This window comes from Bos taurus, chromosome 20 (assembly GCF_002263795.3).
Source record: "Bos taurus isolate L1 Dominette 01449 registration number 42190680 breed Hereford chromosome 20, ARS-UCD2.0, whole genome shotgun sequence".
In the NCBI taxonomy this organism is placed as follows: domain Eukaryota; kingdom Metazoa; phylum Chordata; class Mammalia; order Artiodactyla; family Bovidae; genus Bos; species Bos taurus.
Window position 1 is genome coordinate 62,814,331 of NC_037347.1, and position 25,645 is coordinate 62,839,975.

Here is a 25,645-nt window from a genome sequence, read left to right on the forward strand (position 1 = left end):
GATGCCTCTTGGCCTCCGTGGAAGGAAGCCGTTGAGGTCCTGGGAGCTGACATGTGCCCGCGGCCCGAGACTCCCTGCGGGAACCTAGCCCCTGGCCGTTTGTCCAGCACGTGTCTGACCTCCACGCCTTCGCACGCGCTGTTCCCAGTGGCCCGGACCCAGTCGGCACCCTCGGTAAACTCATTCTTCAGATAACGGTTTAAAAGTCACTTTAGAGAGTGGCAGTTTCCAGCCGAAAGATTTTAACTTGTTTTCCTAAATAAGATGGTGGGGTTGAGCCGATCTAATTGGGCCTGGGAGAAAATGTTACTTTTTTTTTTTTTTCCCCGATACGATAGCTTTGGGGTCAGAGGGTAGGAGAAACTGTTCCATTCTGGTGGATGCTGACTAGGGTAGCATACAAGGTGTGAAGCCTAGTTTCCGGGTCTCCTGGCTGGCTGCTGCAAGGTGGCCTTAACACCCACACTGGGAAAAACAGGCCTGAGACCGACCTCTCCTTTCCCGCCTCCAGGCACGAAGCCGCTGTTGCTGCTGCTGCTGCTAAGTCGCTTCAGTCGTGTCCGACTCTGTGCGACCCCATAGACGGAAGCCCACCAGGCTCCCCGTTCCTGGGATTCTTCAGGCAAAAACACTGGAGTGGGTTGCCATTTCCTTCTCCAATGCAGGAAACTGAAAAGTGAAAGTGAAGTCGCTCAGTCGTGTCCAACTCTTCGCAACCCCATGGAGCCTACCAGGCTCCTCCGTCCATGGGATTTTCCAGGCAAGAGTACCGGGGTGGGGTGCATTGCTTTCTCTGGGCACGAAGATGAACACCTGCTACATCAATAGACCGAACTATATCCAGGAGGGGCCACCGACAAGCCCTCCTTCCTTCCCTAGAGGCATGAGGCCCCAAACACAACTCCTCGACTGGGCAACTTAAAATGAAGCCTACCTGGCAAGTGAAGACACACGATTCGAAATTCAGAGCACTTGCAAAACTGAAAATAGGCACTATTTAACGTTATGGGAAAACAAGGAATTTCATACACTGAGAGAGAGAAGTGTTAATGGGGCAACGTGGCACTTTAAATATGTTTGATGATTAGCAGTCTTCTAGGAATTTATCCTACAGAAATACTAAGTAATATGGACAAAAATGTTTACTGTAGCATGTAATAAAATGAGTTAACTTTCAGAAAACTTAAATCATAATCTTATTCACACAATGGAATACAATACAGCTATAAATTTTTCAATGGGACAGCTACTTATGTACTGAGATAAAAAGATGTTCAGTAATATGAAGGGAAAGAAGCACGCCACAGAGCTGCCCGGGGCTCATGCCACCTGACACAGGTGTTGATAAAAGTACCTGTGGACACATGCTTACACAGAGTCTGGAACAAACACCAAACTACTGACAAGTGCTTGCCTCTGGAGGATGGTTTTCAGGTTTTATTTTAACCATATATACATTATTTTGATTCTGATCCATTCATTTACTTAACAATATTTACTCGATGCCCAATATGGCCCAGTCCTGAAATACAGTTAAAAAAAGAAAAAGTAAAATGAAAGTTGCTCAGTCGTGTCCCCTTGGACTGTATCCCACCAGGCTCCTCTGTCCACGGGATTCTTCAGGCAAGAATACTGGAGTGGGTAGCCATTCCCTTCTCCAGGGGATCTTCCCGACCCAGGGATTGATTAATCTGGGATTAATCTCCTGCATTATAGGCAGATTCTCTACCATCTGAGCCACCAGGGAAGCTGTGTAGTAATCCCCAAATAGTTTTGGGTTTTTTTTAAATCTCTGGGGCTTATATTCAAGTGAGGAAAAACATGCAAGTACAAATGAGATAAGTAAACTGTACAATATTACTAAATATGAAAGAGAAAAAAGCTGGAGACAGGAGTGCTCCAGTAGCTACAATTTTAGATGAGACTCCCTAAAACAGACATTTTAGTGTAGAAATGAGGTTGGGGAAAGCTTGGATATTAATGTATGGCCAACAGCAAGTGCAAACGTCCTGAGGTCTGACCTGTTCTGGAGAAGGGGAGGCTGCCTGGGGACTGGTAAACACAACGGGCGGGGGTGATGGTGTGAGCCTGTGAGAAGTTCTCTTCTGATTGCGTCTATCTTCTAGCTGAAATAGGAAAAACATCAGCCAAAAGTCTGGAAGGAGGAGGAGGAGGTGCTTTAAAGAAAGAGAATGTATGAAATGGTCCACTGGCGAGAATGTATGAACATACTACTTTTTAAAGTAGAACTGTAATTTAACATGCAGCAAACTGCACAACTCGTTAAATTCTGACATGTCAAACCAGAACTCCATCAAGACAGCAAACATCCATCACACCCACACACCCTCCCTGCCCCATTTTTTCATGCACCTTTGAAACCCCTCAAATCCCTCCTTGCCAAACCCCACTCCCACTGATCTGCTACTTACAGATCTCTGTAGGTTACATTTTCTAGAATTCTATATAAATGAAAGCATACATTTTTTGTCTTTCACTCAACATAAGCATTTTGAGGTGTATCAGTGTTGTGTATCAGATAGTGAATTGCTTTTTGTTGCTGAGCAATATTTCATTATATGAATAATCATTTATCCACTTACCTATTGATGGGCATGTGAGTTGTTGCCAGCTTTGGGTTATTACAAATAAAGCTACTATGAACATTCATATAGAACTCTTCATACAGACTTTATCTTTTGGCAAATAACTAGGAGTGTTAAGTTTATGTTTTAAGAACTGTGCAGCTATTTTCCAACGTGGTTGTACCATTTTACATTCCCTCCAGCACAGTATGAGTTCCACTTCCTCCACCTCATCAGGATGTGGGATGGTGTTTTTTAGTAATAGGTTAGGTATGTAGTGGTGTCTCACTGTGGCTTTAATTTGCACTGTTGTTCAGTTGCTCAGTTACGTCTGACTTTTTGCAGACCCCACAGATTGCAGCATGCCAGGCTTCCCTGTCCTCCACTATCTCCCAGAGTTTGCTCATGTCCATTGAGTCCGTGATACTATCTAACCACGCATTTTACTTATGGCTAATTCTGTTGAACATCTTCTCATGTGCTGACTTGTCATCTATGTAGCCTCTCTGCTGCTGCTAAGTTGCTTCAGTCGTGTCTGACTCTGTGTGACCCCATAGATGGAAGCCCACCAGGCTCCCCCGTCCCTGGGATTCTTCAGGCAAGAACACTGGAGTGAGTTGCCATTTCCTTCTCCAATGCGTGAAAGTGAAGTTGTTCAGTCATGTCCGACTCTTAGTGACCCCATGGACTGCAGCCTACCAGGCTCCTCCATCCATGGGATTTTCCAGGCAAGAGTACTGATATAGACTTTCTAGTTAAGTATTAATTTTGCCCATTTTTAAAATAGGCAAATAGATTTTACTGCTGAGTTGAGAGACTTCTTTACTCCAAATGCACTTCATCAGAAATGTTTTGCAAATATTTTCTGCCACTCCATGACTTGTCTTCTTGTCCTCTAAACAGTGTATTTCAAAGAGCGGATAAAGCCCAATTCATCAAATTTTTCTTCCAGGGATTGATTGTGCTTTTGGGGTTGTAACCAAAGGCTGAAGTTTCCCCTTTGTCTTCTATAAGTTACACAGTTTAGGGTTTTACATTTAGGACTGTAATCACTGTAAGTTACTTTTTGCAAATGTTGAGACATGGATCAATTTTTAATCTTGTATCTGGATCTCCAATTACTCTAGCACCATCTGTTCACTTTTGCACCTTTGTCAAAAACCAGACCACGTGTGTAGGTCTGTTTCTGGGCTCTTATGTTCCATCACACATTGGATTTGTGCAGCTAGAAGAAGGGACTGATCATTTTAAGCAAAGAACCAATGAGTGAATGAATGGGGCTCCCAGGTATGAAGCATCTTGTCCTAGAGTTACAGAACAAACATGGAGGAGCAGAAAGGCTGGGGCCCTGTTACATATATATGTAAAGGAAGAAATTTCAAAAAGATGATGCTTAAACAATGTACAATGGGTTACTAAGTACTGACATATGGACAGTTGTGGTGCCACGTGGGTCTGCGCAGAAGTCGACCGCACAAGGGTGTAGAGGAGTTGTGGGTGTGTGGGAGCTGGGGTGCTGTGTTCACGTGACAGTAATGAAGGATGCAGTCAACTCATCACAGACTTCGCCAGGTGCGTCCTTGCTCTGTGTTCCTCCTGGCGTTTTACTCATACCTGTAATAGAACCTTTTGCTCATTTTTTCCTGTTCTTTTACATTCTAACTGGGCTCCTTGAAGGTAGATCCCATACTTCATTCCGCTATGGTACTAAGGACAGTGCTGGAAACAAGACAGTACCACAGTAAATGAGGGTGGCGGTGAGGTGAGTGTTACCTCCGCAGACCCTTATGGCACTTGTGATGTGGGTTCCGTTTCAACAAGAGTGGCTGCAAGTCGCACAGTGAGGGGGAGGGAACTGATGACCACTTACTGAGATTCAGCGCACAACATCCTCTGCTGTGAAATTTCAACTTCACAGCTTATACATACCCTGTGGGTCACACAGCATTTCACCTACCACTATTGCATATAAAATACACATACACTTGATTTTTTTAAAAAAAAATCATAGAAAAAAACAAAACAAAACTGAACCTAGGAAAAAAGGAATTTTGTCACAAAGGGCACTTTAGTAACCCTCACTGCGGTCCTTTCCTTTTTCTCCGATACACATGATCAGTATGTGTGGTGGACTTGACTGGCTTCATTCCATCCAGATCTCCACTAAGAGCCCACCTGGGGAAGCTTCATGCTGGGACCCTGCAATGAAGGCTCGGAGCTGGGCTTCACTATTCCTGGTGAGGATGGTCTGTAATCACAGTGGAGAGAGAGGCAAGGAGGGAGGGAGGGTGTCCCTTCTGCAACTATACTTTTAAATTCACCCTTAAAACAGACTGGAGGGGCTATAATCACATGTTATTTGAGTTTTCTCTTTCATAATTATTATATTTTTAACGGTCTGGATTATCTGCCTCTGCCAAATAATAATGCACATTTCTGTAATTCTGAAGCAACCATGCCACAAAGCACAAATAAACGAACCAAAAAGCTAGACTACAACTAACATTTTTATTCAATTTTGTTCTCTCAACTCAGAAGGCAACAAAGGACCACATAAAAAAGGGAGCACTTTATGTACACATGAAGTTGGTCTGTGTATCTGTGTTTAGTAGAAAACTGACATCCCAACTACATAAATGTTCTATTTATTGAGCTTCTACAACAGTAATTTCTAGGCCCTATGGTCATTACATTTTCATTTAAGGTACTAATTTCATGACTACAAAATGAGGCACTCATACAAAACAGATGGAAATGAAAACAGATGTATCCTATCTTCAGGTTGCATTAAATGCCCAAGATTTTGTTGGGGAGCATCTGAAAGAAGCCCTTGTTTACTCATGATGGCTGTTTTAAAAATGACAGAGGGCAGTAACGGACTGAAAGGAAAGCATCCGACTGCAGGGCAAGCTCATGAGGAGACACAAGGAAGTCAGAGAGTCTTCCCAAGTCAGGCTTCTCCTAGTGCTTGTGCTAAGACATTTGTTTTCTTCTTGAAGGTGACTGAACAGGTAACATTCTTAAGGAGTATTTTAAACATAATCATTTAATTTTACAATATAAAACATTTATCACAGTAAGAGAGCTTAAAATATTCAGTCCTGAAAATGAGAATAAGTAGCTCACTTGAACATTTTAAAAATGCCAATGTTCTTACACTGGTGCAACATTCTTCAGAGTAAGTAAATGAGTGAGTAAGGGTGTGTGTGTTTTAAAAAGTCATTAATTCATCCTAAATTCAAGAATTACAGTTTAATAGTAGCATTTTGCCAATACAGAAAGGACATACCATCTAGGAGCAAATCATCTGAGAAAAAGTTATTCTCTAGTACTTGAATAAGGGAAAGAAAAAACATAAGACAAGAATCCACAGTAATAACAGTTATATTAAATGTTGAAATAAAAATTACTTTTCATTTACATCTGGAATTGAGATGTCCAATCTCCATTGTTTTTCCAGAGAACTAACAGGAAAAAAAAAATCACCTAAAAACATGGAGCTTTTTTAAGGCTAGCTATACACAAACTTCACATTGGCATTTTTTTCTTCAGCTTTCATCTCAACTATTAGTACTTAATAGTAGTTTAAAAATCAAACATAATTTGCTAATAATGAACAACTGCACACTTCCTACTGTGACCATTTGATAACTGGTCACGTAAAACTAACCCCAAATGTTGATTTGTCTTCAATTTATAAACAGGAAAAGTAAAACAAAAAGGTCTTTCCTAATGAACTTCCTTGAAGACAGTTTTAGCCCAATGTAAAATGATGCAGAACTAGACTTTTTTTTAAAAAAATTCTACATGAAGAAGGGTAGCAATACTAGCACTTTCTGAACTAGAAGTTTAAACATTTATAATACTATTAGTTAATAATAAAATCTTGATGCTACCCAAGTAAATAGTATGCCAGCAAATGCTTTCTTCATGAAAGTATTCACCTCACTGAAAACAACAGGACAAAGCATAAATGAAACCCAGGGGAGACCTTAAGTAAGAGAAGACAAAGGGATCTGCCAGTGAGATGGAGGGCTACTTTCTGGCCATTCTTTTTTTCTTTTCTTTTTTTTTTTTTTTTTACAAAATATCTGATAAGATTCATTTAAAATTTTGTAGAGTAACAATTTTTATCTATTGTGGTATCTGTCTAGATTTCTTTCTGGCAAAACAGATAAGTGTGTTCCAATAACTTTGTATCAAGATCTACAAATTCTCTGAAAAATTTAAAAAGAAACAAAATTAACATAATCAAAGTTATATGCCCAATTTGATCATATGTTTTTCCCCAAAGAGAACAATTTATATAGACATATACCATAACAAGTGGCATTATGTTTAAAAAAATGCTCCTAATTTTTACAGTAGGACTAGATTTCTAAGTGAAGGTAGGGCTATCAAAGACCTTATTTCAAACATGAGAAAGGGCCACTACAAAGTGTGGAAACTGTAACACTGAGTCCTATGTCAAGCTTTTTCTTTTTTTGATACTGATGTTTTAAAGTTTTCACTTACAACTTCAGGAAAAATTGCTGAAATATGAAACAATCAGAACCTGGTGCTTTTGATTTTGGTAGCTTATGTTTGGCTGACTCTCATACTTTAAAAATCCTTGGATTTAAGCATATAGGTTTTAATACTATATGGGAACTCTTTTATGGTTTCTTAAGACCTTTGCTGATCATTTTCTCTGAGAACTTCTAAGTTATCATTCATAAAACAAACACTCCCCTTACAATATACCATCACCATCAAACACTGGGATCACGGGCCCGACCACTCTCTCTCTCCACTTCTCACTTGAAGCTTTGGTTATACGGGAAAACCAAGTCTCTAAGTGCTCTGCCTTCTGAGATTTTACAGCACGCTTCCAATAAAATACACTCTACACTCCTATGTTAAAAGGCCAGCATGGCCAGCTTCCTCCTGGTCAAATAAAATCAAGCTGGTTTTACTGACAGTTTTATTCTGTAAACAAAAAGCTTCAGAAACTTTGGAGAACAGCACTGGCCCTAATCCTCACCCAGGGACGTGCTCGCCAGTGGGACCTGGGGCTCCAGCCAGTCTCCTCTAATCTAAGCCCACAATCTAATGCTATCAACCTAAGACCACAAACCCTGGCTACACTGGACAGACATTCAGTATGTCCTTATTCCAGGAAGATGTAGGATCACTGGTGATGTTATTTTCTTAAGATTTATGATCTTTAGTGACTCCTGGCCACTGCTGCCAAAAGGACAGCTGTGTGTGGGAAAGCGGAATTGGGGGACCTAAGGAAAAAACTTTTGGATTTTTGTTTTTCCTCCTAAGTGTAGACATGCCCCTAACAAGCACAAAACCCCAACTCCCGATGCTGATCACTAGGAATATTAAATTATCAAAATTAAAAATAATTTCCTCACCTAGCACAAGATACTATACAATATTACAAACACAGACATATGAAAAAAAATCAGGCAGTAGAAAATGTACAACAGCTTTGGTGTTATACAAAATAACTTCCAAAAACGACTGACAGTGAAGCACAAGTTCATGTTTCCTTACCACAGACACTCACTGTTGACTTCTACTTGTTTCCTTTTACGTTCTTGGTAAGGTCTGAACAGCCAGGACACACAGAACACACAGTTCACTTAAAAAGAACTGCAGGAACACCAGGACAGTGTGCTCCAAAAGACGTCATTAACAAGTCTGCCTCTGCACTACAGCTCTGTGGCACATTTCCTGTCAAGATCACAGCAGGTCCAAAATAAAGTGACAACTAGATTTAATAAATTAATATACATTTTGTTTAAAGATGTACAATGCACATTCTGTTTAATCCAGGGCTCTAGGGTATCCAGGAACTTCTATTTACACATGTACAGACCTCGGACAGCAGTGATGTCAGAAGATGCAAGGGTGGCAGGGTCTCGCTGCTGCTCGCTGAGTGCTGAGCACACAAGTCAAAGACACCTAACTTAAAAACAACGCTGAGAGATCACTGGGGAAATCTCCAGAGAGAGAAGTCCACAAAAAAGGACACGTGAAGGCAAGGGGAAGGCCAAGGTAGTGGAGACAACCACTTTATTCTTGGGACGACTGTGGAGGTGGTGGTGATGTGCCTTGTTTGCCGGATTTCCGTTCATAGTTCACGAGGCGCTGGCCCACAAGGTACCTGGGTTGTAAAAACAGGTTGGTTACTCTCTTCTGTCATCTTCCTTACTAAACATCGTTCCTCGGGGTAGCCAGTGATACATTTTTAAAAATGTAAATCACATCACTTCACTCCCTATTAGAACCCTTCAATACTTAGGGAGGTAGAATGGGCGGTCTAGAATGACCATGAGCACAAAAGCAGGCATTTCATAGCAAGCCATGCGGCTTATGGGAGACAGAGACTCATAGGTCAGTGGCCTCGGATGCTGTGTGATGGAGAATACGCTCTGGTCCACAGGCCAGGGGCCCTCAGAAACTGAGCCCTGGAGGCCAGAGGTAGGTAAGGTCAAGTACACTTATTCAGGGGATTTATGTCTTACAGATCATACAGATCATATTTTACAACACAGGTAAGTGGACAGATCTGAAGAAATGGACTGGAAATATCACCGGGAAGCTGGGTAGGGAGGAGAGTCAAACTCTGAAAAGCTCCAGCTCTGAAGAAAAGGAGAAATCAAAAGGCAAAGTCTTCAAGGAGGTCCAACGGAGAAGTGTGTGTGCAAGGGACTGACAGAAGGTAGGAGTTTATGGTCCAAGAAAGAAGACTAACTGTCCGTAACCTGTGCGATGTGGTGGCAGGGAGGTGACGACAGATGGAGCAGGGCTGCAGAGATGGAGATGGAAGTTCCTGCAGTTGGAGTGACGAGGCTGGAGTCCCCTACCAGGGACAGCGTTCCCGTAACAACCGCAGGAGCTGGGGAGGAGGAGCAGGAATGTGCCTCTCCTGGAGGCTGACCCCAGGAGAAAAGTGGGTGCAAAGCTGATGGCAACAAGCTGGGCCAGGGGTTGGGAACAAGTGCACCCACTTGGAGTCAGCAACAGAGATCCAGAAGTGCCCAGCAGGATTTGACCCGATGGTGTGAGTGTGGGAGAGGGAAGCTAGCCCGTGACAGGGCACTGGGCACTGCTGCAGCCAACAGCAAGCACACAAAAGCCCGAGGGACAGAGGCCTGGCATGTGCTGAGGACTCAGGACTCAGCAGCTTTTCTTCTTCACCATGATTTTCCCCACCCTGACTTTCATCTTATCACTCTTCTGCCAACACATATGCCGCACAAGGTGCTCTGGCAGTTTATGCCAAGGAGCTTATTAAAAACATTCCACTAATCCTACAGCTTCTTTGTCATGAGCTCACTGTTTAAGCCCTTTCTTTTTGTCCTCCTGATTATTTTCTGAAGGTAACCATTCCTTATCCCACTGTTCCCCAACTAAACAGTGTTTTTTTCAAACTGTGAGGATTTTGTAAATGTTTTAGACAATGCCAACCTAGTAGTACCTGACATAATCCATAGGGCACTACCTGACACACACCTGAAGTTCAAACCATATCAAGATATCAAGCACACAGAGAAAAGCAAAGTAAACGTGCCCAGGACCCAAAAAGTAGGGGCAGAAAAAGACGCCTCTGAGCCCACAGGCAGTCCTGGTACCCTTGTCCCCCACACACACAGGCAACCTTGGCGCCTCCCAGGGATCAAGCCCTGAGAGATATACACTGCAAACAGGATGTGGCCTCCGTGGCGCCTGCACAGAGAGATGGAGGGGAAAGACAACAGAGTGCACTGGGCTGCGGGCAGCTCCTTGAGGGCGTGTCTCCTATGTGTTACTGCAGTATTACTGCACTGCCAAGACAGGGGAGGTGAGACAAACTGACTTTCAGCACTGAATCGTGCTGAAATCGTGCCAAACCCCTCCCCATTCTTTCATGGTTGACAGAACTTACACTCTGACTCCCTAAGAGGTCTAGTGTTTACATCATCAGTAAGTCATTTGGAGAAGCCCTGAACCCTCTAGATTTCACTCTTTAAAAAGTTACTCTTAAGTAAGAGTCCTCAGAGTAACAAGGTGACCAAATAATCTGTTGTCCAAAGCTGGCTCTCATGACTAAACAGGAGCCGGTTCGGGGTGGGGGGGGGTGGGGGCCGGTGGCTGCTAACAAAGACACGAAGGCGGCACGTGTAAACTGGGACTCTCCCGGGCAGACGAGGACGGAGAATGACAGACGCACTTCCTCTGTGAGACACCGTTAAAGCAGAAGAGGATTCCGCCTTCCAGTAGGAGACAGAGGGTCAAAGGGCTGTTACCCCAGAAGGGGTTTTCGTAGAGGGCAGGTAGCAGCGTTTCCTCAAAAGAGAGTGCAGCACAACACTTTAACGTAACCTCAACCTCTTCTCTCAGCCACAGGCAGAGTAACCCACTGGCCCGTGGCTACAGGAAGGGCTTGGGCACAGCTGCTAGCTCCTAGTGTAGGTTTCTTTTTTTTTCTCTTTAGGTTTCTTATTTTTTATCTAAAACTACTTAATATACTGCCAGACCAAGACATCTGAAAACAGACTGAAAAGTACTTCAAATGGACATTAAAAAAAATCTACCCCCCCAAATGAGTTTCAGTCTTTTTCATCTCCATCAATAATTCTGTATTTTTGGTTGTTTGATCCAAGCCAAGTACTTAATAACTCTCTTTTTTACTTTCTACACCCAACCTGTTAGCAAATCCTGTTCATTCTACCTCAAAATACATCCAGAATCTGAGCACTTTTCCCTCATGTGATTTATCACATCAGACACAATAGTTAAGATACACGACATTTTAACAAGGGCAGATAAACCAATGAAGTCTGGACTTACTTGTCATTTTTAATATGTTCATAAAGGCGCTTAAACTGGCGGACCTGGAAGGACAAGATTCCCATCAACACCACAACCATCAGCAAAAATGGATAAATCCGCCGATGGACCAAATTTTGCATTTCCGCAGTAACACCTGTAAAACAACAAGAAAGGAGAATTCTTAAGTATATATACAGTGTATACAGAAAGACAGTGAAATGAAAATACATCCCTTCCCTAAGAAGAGGGAAGGGGAGCTTAACTGAAACTCATCCTGTACGACCCAGAGTGAAGCCAGGAGTGCCTGGGGCCAGCCCTAGCCAGAGGAGGAGCCCCGTGAACTACCCCAGGAGCTAGACTGTGCTCTGAAGGCCACAGAGCAACCAAAGAAAGCATGTTCACCAGGAAGTCTTGAACAGTAAGACTTGTTATTCTGAAAGGTCATTGTGGCTGCAGTGTGGAGAATGAGTTAGTGGTATCAGGTTCTGAGCAGAGAAACCCAGAGACAAGACAGCTGAGGTTGCGGTGAGAGCCAATCTCTGTCTCAACAGGAGGCAGGCAAGGGCTAACAGATGAGAGAACGGGTTCCTGGGGTCAGATCAGCAGCACTCAGAAGCCAGCTGAGTCAGAAGAGCGGAGCCTCAGGTGACATGTAAGACCTTCAAGGTCTCTGATTCATGCTATTTGTTGGATGATCATGGAGGTAACTGAGACAGGGAACTCAGTAGAAGAAAAATACCTGGAGGGGAAAACTGTCTATATTACTGAACATGTGCTTTAAGGTCGTGTGAGGCTTGTTCAGCTGTCTACATGTTTAAGTGTCACAAATGAGCATCTCCTCTTTGGTTTTTCTTTTATGCTAAAGAAGATTTTTTTACGTGTCAACACTTTCTTACCTGCCTAGAGAAAAAAACTGTGACAGAGAGTTTTATTATCCTTATCTTGCCCTGACTAGTGAAATCTAAAAAAAATAGTCTTTGAAAATCATTGTTTTAGCTGGATTTATATTTACAATAAAGCGTTTGGAGCCAGGTAACCTCATATTGGAAGGGACAAGAATGTACTGATGTGGATAAACCCACCGAGTAAAGGAACGATGCCGGACGCGATGACGTAAGGTACACACAGGGAAAGCAAGAGCACAGAGATCACTGGCGCTGCCAGTTTCCGAACGATGTACTGAAGGTCAATGTTCCGGATGCCATTTGCGTAAACCTGAAACACAGGGGGAGGGTGAGAGCCAATATACAAGACAAATTCCTCCAGGCTAAAGAGCGATCTCTACCGCAGTCAAGCCACGGGGCGGGATCTACTAGCTCAAACAGATTCAACGTGGCTGTTTTTTTTCAGAAGTCAAGGCAAATTCTGGAACACAACATAGGTGTGGTGTCCACAAATTTTTAAAAGACATGCATTTACTTCCTAAAACTTTGCAGTTAACTCTGCTAAGAGATGAAGTAGTAAGATCTAATCGAGAATAACAGCTATACTAGCTTTGTGCTATACACCACCAGGTGGCATCCGTAACATTAGTTGAGGACCACATAACTTGAACTAACTTTATATATAAATTGTGTGAGAGTAAGCTGTGTTACTACTCAAGATTACATTCATTTTATCTGAATATAAGAAAACATTACAAATAGGAAGCATGTTTCTAAAAATCTAGTTATAAATCATATTTGAACAAATCAAAAAGTAATTTATATAACAATTCAGTATGAAAGAATGCTACAGTGAAATTTTTTTTTAATTCAAGAATTTCTAAACTATTTCCATCATTTTATCCAGAAAGTTCTACTGAGTAGTACTGCAGAGGAAAGAAAGGATGGCAGTGGGGAGATCCTGGGAATAATGGAAAACAAACATGGTGTGCAGAAGGGAACCAAACTGAAGAGCACTGTGTTCCCCAATGCTTCAGCCTCTCCTGGCGCTCGATCACACAGTGCGGTGCAGCTCACTCCAGGCCCTGGATCCCTCGGACACGAGCCAGAGCATCAGAGTGTGAATGACACACAAGCTCCTCTGACCCCCTCAAAGTCCTTTTAACCCAAATGCATTTAAATTAATGCAGCAAAGCAGCTCATTGTTTCTCAATCATTTTAAAGACTTAGACACATGTATGAGAAAGAATGCATCAGAGAGAAAAATGTCATAAAGATCAACAATGTTTATTCTCCAAGAGGGTCAGGGTCTCACCTAGAACCTCTGAAGTGAACTGGTCTATACCCCTACAGTGAATGGATATGCTGCCATGTACCCCACAATCCATCTCACTTCAGAATCAGCCCTCTCTTGAGAGACACATGCAAACACATATAATAGCTCTTCCCGCTCCCACACATCTCCAGGTACAGGAATTTTTGGACTAGTTTTTTGTGCACAGTGGACTGAGAACTATTTCCTATACATCAAAAGGAGGTGTACCTTTAGTGCTACGCAACTGTAACACCTGATTAATTTGGTGCTGCCCTAAGGACAAGTAGGTTGTTTGTAAGTCCATCCTCTAGGAAACCAAACTTAAAAGAAGTACCAAAATTTACTACATTGGTTATTTTAGAAGAAATCTCCCTAAAATGAATTATCCTACTTCCTAGCCTTATTATCGAAGTACAGAAGCACAACCTATCTCTTTCAAGGTTATCACCACAATGACCAAATTATCTGACAGTTCCATAATATAAAACTGTCTTAGGTGCTACGTAGCTAGAATAGCTCTATTTTAAAAATCTATTCTTTTCCTGCCTTTTTCTTTATTGCCTTACACAATGACCTCTTTTCTCTATTACAGATTTACAAACCTGAATCCCTGCTCTAAAAAACAAAGAAAAGCACACGTGCTAAATTCTGCCTTTACTTTTGCTCAGGCTTCTAGGTACTTTAAGCTACCAGTTAACTTCAGGTAAGGGAAGTTTTAAGAGTAGTTGATGGTAAGAGTAAAAAGTGCCTTTCTCCTAAAAAAAAAAAAATTATATCCTCATTAAGGAAAATGTAGAAAACTTGAAGAGAAGTGGGAACATGGAAAATAAAGGTCCCATGAGTCAAACTTGCTTACCTGCTCAATTACAGTTTTCAGCCACCACTGAGGACCCATCAATGTTATAGCTGCAATGATTTTGGCATGCAGGACTCCAAGTGCCCAGTCCTGGAAATAAAAATCACTTAACAGGTTTTGTTTTTAGCAATAAACCCAACACAAAGGCTATACAATTTTCTTACATTATTTACTTCAAAACACAAGTTCTGTTGGACCAGTAACAATTTTATATAAGAGTAATAAATACACTGGAAAAAAACCCAGGAAAGTTCAACGCTTCTACCAAAACTCATTCTTATTATCTACGCCCCCCCAAAAAAAATCTGCATTATTTTCCCAAGAGAACTAAGAAACATATTTACTTTAGTGGAGATCTCAACAAGCAAATAAATAAACCAGTGCCCTGCTTTTATTTCATCACACCACTCTCAGGCTATTCTATTGGTTTGGACAGGGAAGCCCTGTCTGACCTAAAGAAGCCATCCCGAGGGCTCAAAGCATTTTGAGCTGGTGCACTGACACTTCTGCTGAACTGTTACTAGGACCCCCACTGCCACACGGAGTTCCTCACGGGGGCCTCCTGCCCAACCCCACTCTCCACCAGGCAGCCAAAGCGACTGCCACTCCCACCACCCAAGGGATCTCTTAAAAGTGCAAATCAGATCATCTGAAGAGCCTTCCCTGCTTACAACCCTAAACATGGCACACAAAGTCCTTCATAATCTGTTCTCTGTTTATCTTAAAATATCTGTGTATTTTATTAAAGTATCACATAATATTTAAATCTACTCTTACATAAAACTGAAACCTTTCCAGGGACGGCTGGAGTCCTCTGTGACCACCCCGCAGCAGTAACCACAGCTAACATCTGCTAAGTATCTTCTACATTGGTTTCCCTAGGCACCAACCATTTTCTATACGTGTAATGTCCCACAGGAAATATGTAGTACCTGTTTTACATGGATTTTGCTCATACTGTTCTGTTCTGATTTTCCAGTTTGGTTGGCTGGTTTTCCAAAACATCTTCAAAATGGGGTGGGAGGCTGAGGCATGCACTGAATTCTTGCATAACCTCGAACACCACTCTATCGTGACAGATGAATGACTGAATGACATTTTGTGTGGGTACAGGAAGCATAGTTTTTGTCCCTTTTATCTTAGTGGTCTCTAAACACCTTTCTACCTTCTATGGTTTCAGTGGTACAAAGTCCATTGCCAGTACGGTTCTTTTTGGAGCTTGTGATTTAATTCAGAAATTTTACCAAGATGTACCCAAATATGTGTTTTCCTTATCAATTTCCATTTCACCAAACTTGATAAGCTCCTTCAACCTACAGATTAGTTCTTTTCTTCCATTCATTTAAGAACGTCTATTTCTGTTTCAATGTGGCCTTTCGCACTGTAGAACCCTTTTTATGAGTGTCATTGAGTCTCCTGGCTGTATCCTCCACCTCTTCTCCCTCAATCATCTGCTCTTCAGTTGTGCACTGGGCATTGGTCTTCCAGATCTCCAGTCTGAGCCTTAATGGTGACTGGTCACATTTTAAATTCATTTATTGAATTTGTTTCAAATCCATGCTATAAAACACCACGACAATTTCACTGTGTTTTACGGGTGCTGCTGTGTGTGCATTCACACATATCCTAATCGCCTGTGTTTTTATCTTCTGTTTGGATGCTCACAGCTCTGCAAGCAATTCCCTGTCACTGGACCTTTTCTTTCTATGGCTGCTGGGCCCCTCCTTACATACAACAGTTGTTACTTTTCTCTGCAGGCTCAATGTGGCTCAGAGGCTCAGACTGAGAATAGCCTACAAGGCTGCAAAAGGATCTTTTAGCTCATTAGACCTCTAAGGTAGCAAGCCAACAGCCTGCCAATGAGAACATGGAGAAAGCCTCTCTGCTTTTTCTCTATCCTTCCAGGCTCCAGGCAGAGAAGCTTCAACCCACCAGCTCAGCTCTCTCGTGGCCTTTGGGAGTCTAGAAGGCACCCAAGTGAAGTTAATGTTCACCTGGGGAGGAACACAGAACATTGAGGTTCCAGCTCTTTCAAATCCTCTGCTTTGCAGTTCTTTCCCACAAAACAAAACACACCACACTACCTACTGTGCTAGAATTCCAGAAGAGCCCAAACTCCCACAGAACAGCTTAGAGTCAGGGATGAACAAAACACAAGTTGTTCCTTCAAACTTGGGATTTTATCCAGAATATTAAGGATATCATGCTGTTGGCAACTTATATCTATCCTATACTCGAAAATGTATCTGAGAGCAAGCTGTATTAAAACACACAGCAAAACAAAAGCAAAAAATGAAACACACAGTGTGACTTCTTTTTAACTGCTGCGCTGAATTCAAAAGCAAAGATGTATCGGATTTAGTCATTTTCTACTGATGGACATCTGGCTTGCTTCTAAGTTTTCTGACATCATAAAAACCACATGACAGCAGGACAACCCTGTTCACGTCTCCTGCACACATGTAAATATTTCTTTGCAGGGTTTCTGAAAAGTGAAACTGATGGGTCACAACATACAAGCATTCTTGAAACAGTAATTTCAACTACTCTGCCAAGGTCAGGATGTCGGACACCATCAAGACCACCAAGAACACATGTACAGGCGAACAAGCTGCATCACTACTCAACGCGGTGAGGCAGAACAGACAGTGGGAGGACTCAGAGCCCTGAGTACGAGTGTTAGCAAAGGCTTATGATAGTTCTCTGGCCTGTGTGAAGTGATCTGAGGAGAATTTAAGGAAGCAGGGCTTTGCTCTATTCCAGATGCTATTTAGAAAAGTAGCCCACCACGCTCCTCTGTCCATGGGGTTCTACAAGCAAGAATACTGGAGTGGGTTGCTGTGCCCTCCTCCAGGGGATCTTCCCAACCCAGGGATCAAACCCAGATCTCCTGCATTGCAGACAGATGATTTACTGTCTGAGCCACTAGGGAAGCCCATTAGAAAAGTCCTGGTAATCTATAATTTGATATTTTAGTAAATCTTACCCAGAAGACAGGACAGACTGAGGCTAATAAAACTGCCGCTGGAAACAAAGGAGCAGCCAGGCATGGGCACATTTGATCATTTGTGTGGTCTGGACAATGCTCACGCTTTGCCTGCATTCAGACGTGATTATTTTGTTTTACGGCCTTAATTACGGCCTTAATTTTGTTGTGATCCATCATGGTCACAGAGTGGCAGTATAATGCTGATGTTCCGTCAACTGTTCATATCCAACAGGAGGCACAGCTCCTGGACTCGGGCTGTTCTGATGTTTTTAGTGCAGCATACCACACAACCTCAGGAGGCACAGAGCATCTGTTGGCCACATCTGCAATGATCACATGGATCAAGGTAGTGTCTGCTGACCCCTCCTCTACGAAGCTGTTTCCCTTTCGGGTATCAAGTAATCTGAAAGGTGACACTTTGTCACCATGCAAACGACCACTTCTGCATTGTAGTGGCCTTAAAACATGACTGCAAATTCTTCTCCCATGGAGTGGTAGGGGTCTATGTCCACTTCCCATAGGTCTGAGCCAACCTGTGACTTGCTCGTACCCAGTAGGAGGCAGTGAAAAGCGATGTGCAGGACTTGTGAGAGGAGGCCATGAAAGCTGATGTAGCCTCTGCCTTGTTGGCTGGGACACTCATTTCCCTGAAGTGCAATGGAATAAGCCCCAGTACCTCGAGCCACCAAGCTATAAAAAAGCTCAAATACATCTAGCGGCTCCAGCCAAGAGCCCAAATGAGGGGCAACGACCAGCGCCAGCCCGCACATGAGTGATGACATCTTCAAATGATGTCAGCTAAAGCTGTCAAATCACACTCAGCCCTGAGTCTCCCACATGAGACCCCAGAGAACGTGAATCAGATATGAGCAGATTACACCCTGGCTTAACTTCTGACCCACAGACTCTGTGGACAAACTAAATGATTGTTTTAAGCCAGTAAGCCGGGGCTGTCAGGTAACTTGTTACTGCACCACAGTAACCAAAGACCGACCCATCAACTTTCACTTGATGGGTTCAGTATCCACTGACAATTAGAGGAATCAATTATTTTAATTATTGCAAAATAATGATTTTCTTAATTCCCTTAATTCCTCTTTTTCACAGCTGCTATTATTCTGTGAAAAACAGCTTTCCTTCAATCCCTGATGCTATTACACTACACTGCAATTCAGCTCCTACAGGAAGGCATCACATACACGTAACAATTTCCCTTTTTTGCTCACTTTCACTCAGGTTGTAACCTACGAGCACACCAGATGAGAGTGTCCCCTATATGTGCAGTCTCACTTCAAGGCCTGCCCACTCGTTCCTTCCTGGAATATACTTCTTTTCTCACCCACTCCTCTGCACTCTACTATGTTGTCCTGGACGTCGTCTCTACAGAAAACTGTATGTAAAACCCCCCCAGATGGGTGAGGACCTCGCCCCCTAATGCTGTGCTCCTCACGCGTGCCCCACCACAGCACTGTCTACCTGTCTCTCCCACCAGCCTGCAAGGTCCCAGGAGTCCTCGAGTTAGCCTCACTCCCGTCTGAGGCACACTGCACAGGGTCTGGGCACACACTAAAGCACTCGAGTAAGTATCTGCTGTTGAAGTTTACGGAGGTTCTTCATCAGGAAAGTAGACAAAATTTTCATCTCTGGAAAGTTTATTCAAAGCTGAAAAGGCTTTGAATGACTGAAGTCAAGATCTACTCTTTCCCTAATCTCTCTTAAAAATTTGAGGTCTATGATGTTAACTTCAGGCTCTAAGTATGACAGAAAAGTTAAATCTCTTCTTCCAAGTGTATTTTGAGGCCTTTGCTATGACCTGCACAGTTACCCTCAGAATGTTCTTTTTAATAAGCCTGTGACTCTTGTGGGGGAAAATGTGTAATTATTCAAAAATGTAGGTTATCGCTTCAAGGCTCAAAACTAAAAGGAGCAACTCATCAACCTAACTAAAAGTGAAAAGACCAACACGTTAGCTTGCATTTTTAGTGAAGCCTATAGTGACATTTTAACCGATAAAGTAAGGTATTTACTTTATATGACCTGCGTATTTCAAAAGGTACAATGCATCATCTGATCAATTTTACAAGAGCTCCTACAATAGAAAAAATTAAGGAGTCTTTCTAAACAAGCTGCTTAAAATCACTTTAAACACCTGAGAATTTTTCTGATTCCAAATACAAAAGGAAAAATGAGCAAAAGACATGCACTTACCTGCCATGGGTAAAAAAGAGGAGTCTGATCCAAAGGAACCCTCAGGGGAGCAACAATAACCAGCTCAAACAGAAGCCCCAGAAGAAGCGGGACCACCCCAGCCAGCAGCACTGCCACGATCACAGTCTTCATTATCTAGTGGGAGATCAAAGGCTATTGAGTTAGAGAGTCTCCCTAACTTCTAGCCAAACACCTTATCTCACGTGAAGTTTATTTTTCTTTGACCTGACGCCTAAAAGAACAAATACATACCTTAAACAACTCACCTTTTGCTACATGTTTAAATGAAATTTGAATGTATAACTACAAAAATTCAAGCTACTTAACAAAAGCATGAAATTTCTACTAAACATATTACTATATTGCTACAAAATTCAGTTCAGTTTAGTCGCTCAGTCGTGTCCGACTCTTTGCGACCCCATGAATCGCAGCACGCCAGGCCTCCCTGTCCATCACCAACTCCTGGAGTTCACTCAGACTCAAGTCCATCGAGTCAGTGATACAATCCAGCCATCTCATCCTCTGTCGTCCCCTTCTCCTCCAGCCCCCAATCCCTCCCAGCATCAATCTTTTCCAATGAGTCAACTCTTCGCACGAGGTGGCCAAAGTACTGGAGTTTCAGCTTTAGCATCATTCCTTCCAGAGAAATCCCAGGGCTGATCTCCTTCAGAATGGACTGGTTGGACCTCCTTGCAGTCCAAGGGACTCTCAAGAGTCTTCTCCAACTCCACAGTTCAAAAGCATCAATTCTTTGGCACTCAGCTTTCTTCACAATCCAACTCTCACATCCATACAAGACTACTGCAAAAACCATAGCCCTGACTAAACGGACCTTTGTTGACAAAGTAATGTCTCTGCTTTTGAATATGCTATCTAGGTTGGTCATAACTTACCTTCCAAGGAGTTAGCGTCTTTTAATTTCATGGCTGCAGTCACCATCTGCAGTGATTTTGGAGCCCAGAAAAATAAAGTCTGACACTATTTCCACTGTTTCCCCATCTATTTCCCATGAAGCAATGGGACCAGATGCCATGATCTTCGTTTTCTGAATGTTGAGCTTTAAGCCAACTTTTTCACTCTCCACTTTCACTTTCATCAAGAGGCTCTTTAGTTCCTCTTCACTTTCTGCCATAAGGGTGGTGTCATCTGCATATCTGAGGTTACTGATATTTCTCCCGGCAATCTTGATTCCAGCTTGTGCTTCTTCCAGCCCAGCGTTTCTCATGACATACTCTGCATAGAAGTTAAATAAGCAAGGTGACAATATACAGCCTTGATGTACTCCTTTTCCTATTTGGAACCAGTCTCTTGTTCCATGTCCAGTTCTAACTGTTGCTTCCTGACGTGCATATAGGTTTCTCAAGAGGCAGGTCAGGTGGTCTGGTATTCCCATCTCTTGAAGAATTTTCCACAGTTTATTGTGACCCACACAGTCAAAATCTTTGGCATAGCCAATAAAGCAGAAATAGATGTTTTTCTGGAACTCTCTTGCTTTTTTGATGATCCAGCGGATGTTGGCAATTTGATCTCTGGTTCCTCTGCCTTTTCTAAAACCAGCTTGAACATCTGGAAGTTCATGGTTCACGTATTGCTGAAGCCTGGCTTGGAGAATTTTGAGCATTACTTTACTAGCGTGTGAGATGAGTGCAATTGTGTGGTAGTTTGAGCATTCTTTGGCACTGCCTTTCTTTGGGATTGGAATGAAAACTGACCTTTTCCAGTCCTGTGGCCACAGCTGAGTTTTCCAAATTTGCTGGCATATTGAGTGCAGCACTTGCACAGCATCATCTTTTAGGATTTGAAATAGCTCAACTGGAATTCCATCACCTCCATTAGCTTTATCTTATTACATATATTAACCAAGTGGCTGTGCTACTTTTCTCAATCTAAGCCTCAGGAATAGGCTTCTGTTCGTCCAAGAAACTGACCAAGTCTCCACACCCCGTCTTGGAGTGTTACTGCCAGTGTTTGCCATCTCCCTGGTTGTCCCACCCATAGGCTGACCTGTGACCTCTGAGATGGACTAATACAGCTGAAGCATTCTGTATAAACCCAGTTAAGGTAATTAACCAAGCTGATCAAATTAGCTCCCCTGAGAACAGTACAGTCCCACAGAACTTACTGAGATGACAGAAATGACCTCTATCTGTGTTGTGCAAGATGGCAGTCGTTAGTCACATGGCTACTCTATTAGCACAGCTACAGAATTTGGACAAAGTGGCAAAATAAAAATAGGCACAAAAAGAAGGAAGAGATAACACGTAAGAGCCACTATGAAATCCTGACAAAGAAATCAGTTTTAAAGTGGCCTTGATGTCCCTTTTTCTTAAGGGAGCCTCAGTGAGGACAGTTGTTTCAACAGCGACAGACTAAAACGGTGTGCATTAAGACACAGTAATTATTTCTTTACATAGCAATATGATGTGGAAGAGTATCGAATGGAAACTGGAACTGGCTAGTTTCTCTATTTAAATAGAGTTAAGTGTCTCATTATCTACAGATGACATAGCAATCAAATCCGTCCATTCTTAATATACAATTAATCTCTTGTGGTTTTCTTTAAACATGAACATTAAATAGCTATTAAACTTCTAGTAAAATCAAAATAAAAATTCAGATACAAGACTACAGTTGATTATACAAATGAAAAAGCATAAAGCAGTGACCTAAACATATTTATCAATCATAATCAACATTATGATCAATCAATAAGTTGCCACCCTTAGACAATCATCTTACAGTGACATTTTCCCCCACTCCTGTGACAACTAAGTTCTTTTCTGAGAGTAATACTTCCCATTACCTACTATACTTTCACACTAGCCAGGACATTCTTGAATAACAACAGACTATAATTAAAAGAATCTTATTTATATAGAAAACACTGACTGAAACCTGAAGTCACGTTTAAAAGAATTTAATCAAATTTTAGAAAAAAATAACTTTCAAGGAAATTTCTACTTAAACAAATTGATTTTAAATTCTACAGACTATCTTATGTCTCAAGGGCATTACTGGATCATTTAATAGCATGACTTTCTTCTAACCCTCAGATATATCTGGACTGTATTTTTCAGAGTAAAACCTGAAAACTACTGCCTTAAAGGAATACTCCTTTTAATTCAAAAACTCAACTCTCTTGACACAATCAACACAGTGAAGAAACAAAGTGAAAAGATTTAAAGAAACCTCTGGAAAAACATTTACCACTGCTATCAGACAGGACCAGTTTTGACTAGAAAGGCCTACCATGAGGGACCACTCCTTAACCTTCTGGAAGATCACTCTGCGTCCCTGTGGCATCCACGCCACCAGTACCGTCACCGCCCGGATGGTGAGCCAGCAAACATAGAGACCACAGGCAGCTGTGTAGAGCTCATGGATTTTGGCAGTCCCGGTCCAAAATGACATTAACCAACGGCCAGCAAATACTGAAAATACAAAGGCTGATAAATGAGACATGCGATCGTGCAAAAACAACTCTAATCTTGATGTCAATGTTGTACTACTAGTATTTTCGATCATTTTAAGTGATTATTAAAAAGACAACATGTTTTGATGTATCAGTGTCTTCATTAAGAGCAAACAAAATAAAAACAAAATCCCCCAAACTCTAAAGAATGTCATAACTTAAGATACAACCAAGCCACAGCAAGTCACTGGGTACAAGCTTGCCTGTGACCTGCATGGTGACCTGCGAGGCCAACTGCTTATTCTATGGGGACCGAACGGACTTGCGGAGTGGGGCGTTCTTGCTGTCTGATCATCAAATGAAATGATTGTGCACGTAACAGGACACAAATGGAGAATATACTTTCTATTATTTGTGTTGTCAATATTTTTAATATTTAGTAACATTACAAAGGAGAAGGCAATGGCACCCCACTCCAGTACTCTTGCCTGGAAAATCCCAGTCCATGGGGTCACTAAGAGTCGGGCACAACTGAGCGACTTCACTTGCACTTTTCACTTTCATGCACTGGAGAAGGAAATGGCAACCCACTCCAGTGTTCTTGCCTGGAGAATCCCAGGGATGGGGGAGCCTGGTGGGCTGCCATCTATGGGGTCGCACAGAGTCAGACACGACTGAAGCGACTTAGCAGCAACTTAGCAGCAACATTACAAAGAATTTAGAGTAACTTACTTTCATTTAGCTCATTCATTAAGATAGAAAACTAAGCTTATTTTAATAAGTGGGCACAATAAAAAAAAGAATCTCACTAATTTTCTCAGGAAAAAAATAAAATGAAACTTAGGAAATACGTGAAAGTTGTCTAAGGGATGGCCTCAAACAAAGAGCTATTACAAATAAATTCCACAATGTACCCACAAAAATCTATCAGGCAAGATCATTTATATAATTTCTTCACATGGTTACTCCTTAATAAGGCTGGAGAGAAGACCAAGACCCCATTTCCAGTGTCCCCTTCTCCTTGACACAGTAGTTATCTGTTTTGTTTTGTTTAAACTTATGTGTTATTTTTGAATGTCTAAAAGGGTTGAACTTTTCCATACATTTTCTCAATAATCTAGCCAACAACCCTGCCAAGTAGTAACGACCCTCCATTCTGAAAACTGAGAAACCGAGGCCCCAACCAAGGGCACACAAGGGTGGTGGCTGAAGGTGAACTCACGTTTACATGACCAAGATCATGCTCTTGATCACTGATCCACATTGTCTCCAATCCCAATCAAACCACCTCAACAGTCAAGTTTATAGGCCATAATGCTAATAATATTACAGACTTCTTTGCAATATCACAAAACAGCTTGGGTATGAAGATAAGTAATTTTTAAAGACAAACACATGCAAATGTCACATGAAATAAACATATATGCTTGTTAAAGCTTTAAAAGTATCACTGATAATTCTGTAAAAATGTCAAGCATTCTATATGTATATGTATTTCTACTCCAGCAAGGAGATTAAACCAGTCAATCCTAGAGGAAATCAGTCCTGAATGTTCACTGGAAGGACTGATGCCAAAGGTCCAATACTTTGGCTACCTGATGTGAAAAACTGACTCACTGGAAAAGACCCTGATGCTGGGAAAGATTGAAGGCAGGAGCAGGGAAAGACAGAGGATGAGATGGTTGGATGGCATCACCGATTTGGCAGACATCAGTTTGAGCAAGTTCTGGGAGTTGGTGATGGACAGAGAAGCCTGGCGTGCTGCAGTTGATGGGGTCGCAAGGAGTTGGACATGACTGAGTGACTGAACTGAACTGATTTTTACTCCAAAGTTTTAGTTCTGTTTTGGTTGGCTGGTTTTAAAAAATTTAAAGCCCTCTTTTAATTCTGTACTTCACATACTTCTAAAGTGTTTTTGAGAGGTCAGATTAGTTTCTAGTTTGTAGTAACTTAACATTAGTTAAAATGTAGCTATAGGAAGGTAACCTATGGGAAAACAGCATCCTTACCACCTTAAATGTGTACTATGACAAGTATTTCTATAATTAAACACAGCTGCATTCCTTCCCCCAGATGCTGGGACTGGATTAACAGGGAAGTATTTATTTAACAATCTTTAACGAGATTAAAGTACTTGTATTGCCAAATTCAAGTAATAAAACTGGATTTCTTTCCTTTGTTAACTTTTTAATATTTCTGATAAAAACGAAAACGGAACATAAAACCCACAAAGCTGTCCAAAGTTCAAAAACTTAAGTTTTCTCAAAAATATGTTTATTTCACTGCACCTTCCCAGGTGGCACTAGTGGTAAAGAACCCACCTGCCAACGTAGAAGACATAAGAGACGTGGGTTTGATCCCTGGGTCAGGAAGATCCCCTGGAGGAGGGCATGGCAACCCACTCCAGTATTCTTGCCTGGAAAAATCCCTTGGACAGAGGAGCCTGGCAGGCTACAGTTCATAGGGTTGCAAAGAGTCAGACACACTCAAGTGACTTAGCAATGGTTAACTAGGCTTTGTCATTTTAACAGCTGAGATCTGAGTAGTGAACTCAGGAGCAAAGTTTTAACAGTCAAAAATCAGTGAAG

The 25,645-nt window shown here is 42.0% G+C and overlaps 1 protein-coding gene and 1 long non-coding RNA gene across 5 annotated transcripts in view; one reads left to right on the forward strand and one right to left on the reverse strand.

Moving 5' to 3' along the window:
* Positions 1–84: 84 nt before the first annotated feature.
* On the forward strand, positions 85–6,665 carry LOC112443013 (uncharacterized). Its single transcript, XR_003031284.2, has 2 exons — positions 85–174; positions 512–6,665. It is a non-coding gene; the product is annotated as an uncharacterized lncRNA (long non-coding RNA).
* Positions 5,075–25,645, reverse strand: part of MARCHF6 (membrane associated ring-CH-type finger 6) — an 80,304-nt gene continuing 59,733 nt past the window's right edge. For 3 of the 4 annotated variants that reach the window (NM_001205812.3, XM_024981358.2, XM_024981357.2), the window contains exons 21-26: positions 22,895–23,076; positions 19,646–19,780; positions 14,449–14,538; positions 12,476–12,608; positions 11,412–11,547; positions 5,075–8,742 (exon numbers count right to left, since the gene is read on the reverse strand). In NM_001205812.3, coding sequence (NP_001192741.1) covers positions 8,652–8,742; positions 11,412–11,547; positions 12,476–12,608; positions 14,449–14,538; positions 19,646–19,780; positions 22,895–23,076 — 767 coding nt within the window. In that variant the 3' untranslated portion in view covers positions 5,075–8,651. The remainder of the gene's footprint in view (positions 8,743–11,411; positions 11,548–12,475; positions 12,609–14,448; positions 14,539–19,645; positions 19,781–22,894; positions 23,077–25,645) is intronic. The other variant, XM_059878770.1, reaches the window with a different exon arrangement.